At 39.9% G+C, this 8,782-nt stretch overlaps 1 protein-coding gene across 1 annotated transcript; it reads left to right on the top strand.

Moving 5' to 3' along the window:
* The first annotated feature begins 6,195 nt into the window (after positions 1–6,195).
* LOC115295417 (olfactory receptor 2W1-like) lies at positions 6,196–7,143 on the top strand. The gene has a single exon (XM_029943302.1). The coding sequence runs from the start codon at positions 6,196–6,198 to the stop codon at positions 7,141–7,143; it is 948 nt and encodes a 315-aa protein (XP_029799162.1).
* The last annotated feature ends 1,639 nt before the right edge of the window (positions 7,144–8,782 follow it).

The following is an 8,782-nucleotide window of genomic DNA, read 5'->3' on the forward strand; positions in this document are numbered from 1 at the left end:
ACTTTGATGTCATTGATGACCAATATCCAAGATCATTACTGAACTAATGTTCTATGTTACTATAAAATAAATCTCTGGAGCAAGGGAACTAACCAAAATACTTTTATGGAACCCATTTCTAGTGGTAGTTGCAAGGGGTTACATTATATAACATGAGTGAAAGAGGCAATGTTTCTTTTTCCTTTTATTTTCAAATTTTTATTTAAATTTTAGTTAACACACAGTGCAATATTGGGTTCAGGAGTGGAATTCAGTAATTCATCACTAACCTATGACACCCAGGTCTCATCCCAACAAGCGTCCTCCTTAATGCTCATCACCCATCTAGCCCATGCCCCACCCCACCCTCCATCAGCTTTCAGTTTGTTCTCTATCATTAAGAGTCTCTCATGGTTTATTTTCCTCCCTCTTTTCTCCCCTCCTATGTATTCATCTGTTGTGTTTCTTAAATTCCACACGTGAGTAAAATCATATGGTATTTGTCTTTTTCTGACTTACTTCACTTAGCATTATACTCTCAAGCTCAATCCATATCATTGCAAGTGGCAAGATTTCATTCTTTTTGATCAGAAAGTTATATTCCAATTTGTATATATGCCACATTTTCTTTATCCATTCATTAGTCAATGGACATGTGGGCTCTTTCCATAGTTTGGCTATTGTTGACAGTGCTGCTATAAACATTGGGGTGCATGTGCATGAGTCAGCATTTTTGAATACTTTGGGTAAATACCTAGTAGTACTATTGCTGAATCATAGGATAGTTTTATTTTTAACTGTTTGAGGAACCTCCATGCTGTTCCCCAGAGTGGGTACACCAGTTTGTGTTTCCAACAGTGCGAACAAGAGGCATCCAAAGGCAACATTTTTAGATTCTAAGCTATGTTTCTAGGTTTATGTCTATCAAATCATTAGTGATGGGATTTCTGTGTCACTTTAAAAAAATTGTTTTTTTAAACATAGCCACTTAAAAAATTTTTTTAATGTTTTCTTTATTTTTGATACAGAGAGACAGAACATGAGAGGGGAAGGGACAGAGAGAGAGGGAGACACAGAATTGGAAGCAGATTCAGGGCTCTGAGAGTATCAGCACAGAGCCTGATGTGGGGCTCAAACCCACCAACGTGAGATCATGACCCAAGCCAAAGTCGGAGGTATAACCAACTGAGCCACCCAGGCACCCCTCCCCCACAATTGTTTTTAACATTTATTTATTTTTTAAGGATAATCAGAGCACGAGCAGAGAGGGGAAGAGAGCGAGCCACAGAATCGGAAGCAGGCTCCAGACTCTGAGCTGTCAGCATAGAGCCTGATGGAGGGCTTGAACCCATATGGTGTCTGTCCTTCTCTGCCTGACTTATTTCGCTAAGCATGACACCCTCGAGGTCCATCCACTTTCCTACAAATGGCCAGATTTCATTCTTTCTCATTGCCATGTAATACTCCATTGTATAAATATATATACCACATCTTCTTGATCCACTCATCAGGTGATGGACATTTAGGCTCCTTCCATGTTTTGGCTATTGTTGACATTGCTGCTATGAACATTGGGGTACATGTGCTCCTATGCATCAGCACTTCTGTATGCCTTGGGTAAATCCCTAGCAGTACTATTGCTGGGTTAAGGGAGTTCTATGGATTGTTTTTTGAGGAACCTCCACACTGTTTTCCAGAGCGGATGGACCAGTTTACATTCCCACCAACAGTGTATGAGGGTGCCCATCTCTCCACACCCTCGCCAGCATCTATAGTCTCTTGCTTTGTTCATTTTAGCCACTCTGACTGTCATGAGGTGGTATCTCAGTGTGGTTTTGATTTGTGTTTCCCTGATGACGAGTGATATTGAGCATCGTTTCATGTGTGTGTAGGCCATCTGGATGTCCTCTTTGGAGAAGTGTCTGTTTATGTCTTCTGCCCATTTCTTCACTGGATTATTTGTTTTCTGGGTGTGGAGTTTGGTGAGTTCCTTGTAGATTTTGGATACTAGCCCTTTATCTGATATGTCATTTGCAACTATCTTTTCCCATTCTTTTAGTTGCCTATTAGTTTTCTTGATTGTTTCCTTTGCAGTGTAGAAGCTTTTCATCTTGATGAGGTCCCAAGGATTCAGTTTTGCTTTCATTTCTCTTGCCTTTGTGGATGTATCAAGCAGGAAATTGCTACGGTTGAGGTCAAGGAGGCTGCTTCCTACTTTCTCCTTGAGGATTTTGATGGTTTCCTGTCTCACATTCAGGTCCTTCAGCCATTTTGATCTTGTTTTTGTGTATGGTGTAAGAAAATGGCCTAGAGTTTCATCCTTCTGCATGTTGCTGTCCAGTTCTCCCAGCACCACCTGCCAAAGAGGCAGTCTTTTTTCCATCGGAAAATCTTTCCTGCTTTGTCAAAAATTAATTGACCGTACATTTGTGGGCCCAGATATAGGTAATCTATTCTACTCCATTGGTCTATGTGTCTGTTTTTGTGCCAATACCATACTGTCTTGATGATGACAGCTTTGTAGTAGAGGCTAAAGTCTGGGATTGTGATGCCTCCCATTTTGGTTTTCTTCTTCAATATTACTTTGGCTATTCGGGGTCATTTGTGGTTCCATACAAATTTGAGAATAGTTTGTTCTAACTTTGAGAAGAATGTTGGTGCAATTTTGATGGGGATTGCATTGAATGTGTAGATTGCTTTGGGTAGTAATGACATTTTCACAATGTTTATTCTTCCATTCCATGAACAGGAAATGTTTTTCCATTTCTTCATGTTTTCTTCTATCTCTTTCATTGTTTTCTATAGTTTTCATCATAGAGGTCTTTTACATCTTTGGTTAGGTTCACTCCTAGGTATTTGATGGTTTTTCGTGCAATCGTGAACGGGATCATTTTCTTGATTTCAGTCTAAAAGTACATGACCAGTTGAGGGGAGAGATAAGGATGAGGTACATGAGCATATATCTGGATTGCAAGAAAGAAAGAAAAAAGAGGGAGAAAGGAGAAAAGAGAAAAAGGAGTAATTTTTTTTAATTTTTAAGTAAAAAAGGTAATAATAATTTAAAAAATGAGTACAAAAAAAGAAGAAAAAAAGAAAAGAAAAAAAAAGCAGCTACTCCCCTTTGCGGATAGGCGTGGTTTGGTGTAGTAGGTCTCAGGGGCTGCTCTCAGAGGCTCCACCTTGGTGGCTGCAGAGAGTAGAATGGCGGCATGCCAAGGTCTGCTGGAACTAAGCACTGTAGGCCACTCTAATGAGTCCGATCTCCTTGTGCTGCAGCTGAGCCCAGTTGTATTTTCCAAGCCAGCCTCGGTTCAGTGTCATAGTCCATGTACTTTTATGCTACCACAGATGAGATGTACTTGCTTTGGTGGCTGGCTTCTTAGGGGGAGGGATCAGTTTCTCTTGGAACCACCAGGATTTGCTCTGCAGCTGCCTGAGGTGAGGTGTGCTGCCTGAGGCAAGGTGCACAGCAGGAGGCGAAGTGCACTCCCTCACAGACACCCCTGCAGACTCCCAGCCCCCAGCCAGGATAGCGATTGCTAGGGGGAGGGAGCAGTTTGTCTGGGGGCCTGCTGGATTCACACTGCTGCTGCCCTAGGGGCCAGGTGCTGCCAGAAATGAGCTGCGTGATCCTGCAGTGAAGCACAAGCCCCGGCCTCCACTGCCAACTCCCTGCCGGGATTGCAATTGGGTGGGGGCTATTTTTTCCCTGTTCACACCCAGGATTAGGGATTCTCGCTGCCAATGCTGGAGGTGAGATACGCTGTGGAAATGAGGTGCGTGCTCCCACTCCAGGAGCCAAGTTCGAAGTGAGCGCCCCAGGTGCCGCCACTGTGGCTGCCGACTCCCTGTTGGGATGGCGCAGGGCTGGAAGCTGTTCTTTCCCTTGTACCACCTGGGTTCAGGATTTGGGCTACCCAGCGGTTATATATGGAGTAAGAGTTTCTCTCTCCAAGCGCAGTTAAACGTTTTTTATCTCTTCCCCAGAGACAGTAGTATGAGCGTGTTCAGGTTCTCTTTCTCTTCCCTTTGTCTCTCAGGGGCTCTGCGGGCTTTCCCTGTGTTGGGCTGGGGCTCCCACCTCCCCTGCCCATCTCGGGCTGGCCCGTTTTCCAATCTCCCCAGTTCGCACTCACTCACTCTGGCATCTTTGAGTTTGTCTTCTTTCTGGAGTCTGTATTTTCTCCTTCCACTCTTGCAGATGGGAGTAATGTCCTTCTCAGTTCGATTGATGGGGCGGACAAGCTTACAGAGCTCCGTCCCTCTCCGCCATCTCGGCTCCTCTCAAACACCTCTTCTTGATCCACTCATCAGGTGATGGACATTTAGGCTCTTTCCATGATTTGGCTATTGTAGAAAGTGCTGTTATGAACATTGGGGCACATGTGCCCCTGTGCATTAGCACTTCTGTATCCCTTTGGTAAATCCCTAGAAGTGCTAATTAAGTTTTCATTTAAACTGTAATGAAATACGTTACATGTAATTACATGTAATACATGAATTACATCTAATACATGTAAATTAATTATGTGAAATAAATTACATGTAATATTCATCTCAGGTGTACAAGTTAGTGATTAAATACAATGCCCAGCTCTCATCACAAGTGCCCTCTTTATACCCATCTATTCCTTCCATCCTCCCACCCAACCTACCTCCATCGGTATATACATATAAACTATTTTAGTTGAATATTTGGATGGAGATGGTTGTTTTCTAAAGTATGATTAGCATACAATTTTATATTACTTTCTGGTGTATCATATAATGATTCAACAATTTTATACATTTCTCAGAGCTCGTCACAATAAATACATGCAATGCCTATCATCTATTTAACACCTTCCCCTGCCACTCCCCTCTGGTGACCATTAGTTTCTTCTCTATTGTGTAGAGTCTAGGTTTTTGTTTGTTTTTCTCCTTTAATCTTTGTTTATTTGGTTTGTTTCTTAAATTACAAATATGAGTGAAATTATATGGTATTTGTCTCTCTCTCACTAACTTATTTTGCTTAGCATAACACACTCAAGTTCTATCCATGTCTTTGCAAATAACAAGAATTCATTCTTTGCTTTGGCTGACTAATAGACCATTGTGTATATATATGCCACTTCTCCATCTATTTGTCAGTCAATGGACACATTGCTTCCATATCGTAGCTATTGTAAATAATACTGCAATAAACATGTGGTTTTATTTATTTATTGAGTTAATGTGTTTGTCTTCTTTGGAAAGATGAAGAGTCAAATTTCTGGGTCATTTCTAATTTCAATTCAGGGGATCTATATACAGTTTTCCACAGCAAATGCTTGGATTTTTACAAAAACACGACTTTTTTAGATATGAAAGGAAAGAGCCAAATGTGATCATCCATGTTTCCTTTAATCAATTTCAAATATTCATGGATGTTTTCTCTGTCCTGATCCTGAGGACAGTCATGCGACATGAACAAAAAATAACACTGCTCCCCTCCCGAGGTGGTTTAACATTTTAAATGCATAAGTAATAGAAAGGAAGTTCTTGTAGGATGAGAGGAAGGACACAAATGAATATCAGAGATGGAGTGTAAAATGGAGAGATGGATACTGGAGGTAGTCGATGGTGGATGCAAAACTATAGATGAAAAATGGTATTACAGGGAAAGTAGGAGAATGCTAATCTGGAAGTATGTGGGGAAAGGCAAATAACACTTGGAAACCCAAGTTTTGAGATTAAAGAAAACATTTTGACTTTAAAATATAAAGTCAGAAATTATAGATAGCAGAGTGCAAATGAAAACCAAACTGAGCCCATGTAGCTTAAGCATTAGAAAAGGGGAATAAAATCTGAATTTTCATAGAACCATAAAACTAATTTTTACAGATTCCAAACCCCCTTCTGAGCATTCCGATTAATAAAGAGAAGTCCAGTGAGTTTCATCAACCTTTCTTTTCAGGCTTTTCCTATGAGAATTTTTGCAGGTTTTAGCCATGGCATAGAAGCAGACAGAAAACTGAGAGTATGGATCCTGTAGGCAGGTCACCCAGGATAAATTCTAGACCTAATTGGATAAACAGAACAAACACTTGATGAGATGTAAATACTGATGTGTTCTTTGATTATGTGATATATTTTGTGCCAGCTATAATTCCAGTAATATTGTTTATAAACACCCTCATTATGGCTTCCAGTGAGTTGATGTTTTGTTTTCACAGCTGATATTAGGAGAACAGGACAATGGTCAACGATAGCCACTTTGGTGGATTTATACTCCTTGGATTCCCAGGGCAGCCGCAGCTGGAGATGATCATCTCTGGGGTTGCCTTTCTCTTCTACACCATTGCCTTGACGGGAAACATGGCCATCATCCTGCTGCCACTACTGGATGCACATCTACAGACCCCCATGTACTTCTTCCTTAGGAATTTGGCCATCTTGGATCTCTGTTATACCACAAATATAGTCCCACAGATGTTGGCCAATGTCTGGGGTAAGGAAAAAAATATCTTTTTTGGTGGCTGTGCGCTTCAACTTTTCACTGATGTGACACTATGCACAGTCGAATGTTTGCTTCTGGCTGTGATGTCTTATGACCGGTTCAATGCTGTCTGCAAGCCTCTGCACTACATGACCATGATGAATCCCCAGCTCTGTCGAACCCTGGTGGCCATGAGCTGGGGAGTTGGCGTCACTAATTGCATGATACTTTCTCCCTATGCCATGAGTCTTCCCCGATGTGGGAACCACCATCTGGATCACTATTTTTGTGAAATGTCTGCAATGGTCAAGATTGCATGTGTGGACACCACAACCCTGGAGGTAACCACATTTGCCATGTGCCTGGTTATAGTTCTCGTTCCCCTTCTTCTCATTCTGGTTTCTTATGGCTTCATTGCTGTAGCTGTGTTCAAGATCAAATCTGCAGCAGGAAGACAGAAGGCATTAGGGACCTGTTCCTCCCACCTCATTGTGGTGTCCATCTTCTACGGGACTGTTATCTACATGTACATCCAGCCAGGAAACAGTCCATCTCAGGATGAAGGTAAACTTCTCAGTATCTTTTATTCCATTGTCAATCCCAGCTTGAACCCCCTGATCTACACACTAAGGAATAAGGAGTTCAAGGGGGCCATGAAGAGGCTGATTGGAAAAGAAAAAAGTTCCCTTGAAACAGCAGGACACTAACATCTTTTTATGAGAAGTTTCCAATTAAGAAATTGGTCCTGTGTGACTTATGAATCATTGCCAAATTATTTTAGTAGTACCCATCACCTGAAAGTGAAAATCATACCTAAAAATATGCTTACATTTTAGTGTCAATTTCCCAAATTGCTAATGGTTGATACTAGACCGAGCATGTCTCTCAAAATCACCAGTTATCACCTTTGGTAATTCATCCCCACCTGCAACCACAGAGCAGGCTCTATGGAGTCCAGGCATTGTGCAGTGAGGGGAAGGAGGGTACACTCTAAAAAACCGGATTCAAATTATAATTTATAATCTTTAAATTATCATGATACTTTAACAAAAAGGAAAAACTTAATGTGCTAACTATAAATTTTTACTCTGGCTCACCAATTTGTTCGTGTGAAGACTAAATCATTTCTATTCAGATATCAAATGTTCCTGCCATGTCTATCTACTTTAAAAGAATCTTAATATATTATGTAAACTGGCTAAAATATATTTCTACTTATAATTGTTTTTTGCCTGAATCAGGACTTTCTCAAACTTAGCCTGTCAAAATAATATGTGAGAATAAATTAGATACAGAGTTTGATATTATAACACTGCTAACAAATCATCCTTGATTTCAAATTTCAGAGTTCATTAGAGCAGGCACATTAATCTTTTCCATTAATCTGTAGTAAATAAACAATGGGAAAATGGTAAAAACACATAATATATGTTGATTAGCTCTTTTTTATAAGGTCAGCCTAAACTTGACTTCAAAACATTACAAGGATATTATGGAAAATAAAAAAGGAAAAAAAGAAAAGAAACGGAGCGGATATTCTGCCCCCCCAATATCTTTCATGAACGTAGATGCAAACATCCCTAAAAAAAAGATTTAAAAATCAAATCCATAAATAAAGGTTAATATGTGTCAGTCACCTGGGTTTACTCCAACTATGTAACTTTGGACTACCTTTGAAAATTAATCACCACATGATTTTGTTAATGTAATCCATGATATTAACAAAACAAAAGTAAAATAATAAGGTTATTTCCATAGATTCCATAAAGCATTTCAACATTCATTTATTAGAAAACAAAGACTCTTAGCAAACTTTGATATAAACAAGCTCTGTACCTTGATGATGAGTAAGTTTCCATCTAACATTGTATTTGAGGAGGAGGCTAAACCACCTGACCAATGGAACAGTATAGAGTCCAGAAAGAGATCCAACACACAGAGTCAACCAATTCATGACTCTTGTGCTCTGGAGTGCAGGAGGCAGATGACAGTCTTTAAATACATGGATCTAGATCAACAGACGTCCTTCTGGGAGAAAAGACATTTATACCTTATACATAGAAATCAATTTCAACTTGATTATAAATATAAAACAAGATGGACTTTAATGATATTATTCATGAATTTTGAATAGGAAAAGATCTATTAAATAAGACAAAAAGTTTTAACCATAATGGAAGAATTTGAATAAATTGAAATGTAGTAAAATTAAGACCATGCCTTTGTGAAAAGTTCCATGAAGGGAGGTAATGTGTGTGTGTGTGTGTGTGTGTGTGTGTGTCTGGCTGGTTGGCTGGTTGGCTGTCTCAAGGAAAGAATTTCTATCTAGACTATGAAGAACAAATC

This window comes from Suricata suricatta, chromosome 7 (assembly GCF_006229205.1).
Source record: "Suricata suricatta isolate VVHF042 chromosome 7, meerkat_22Aug2017_6uvM2_HiC, whole genome shotgun sequence".
Classification (NCBI taxonomy): domain Eukaryota; kingdom Metazoa; phylum Chordata; class Mammalia; order Carnivora; family Herpestidae; genus Suricata; species Suricata suricatta.

Bases quoted from the DNA above. Each gene is read 5' to 3' on its own strand.
- LOC115295417 (XM_029943302.1), top strand. From the start codon at position 6,196: ATGGTCAACGATAGCCACTTTGGTGGATTTATACTCCTTGGATTCCCA.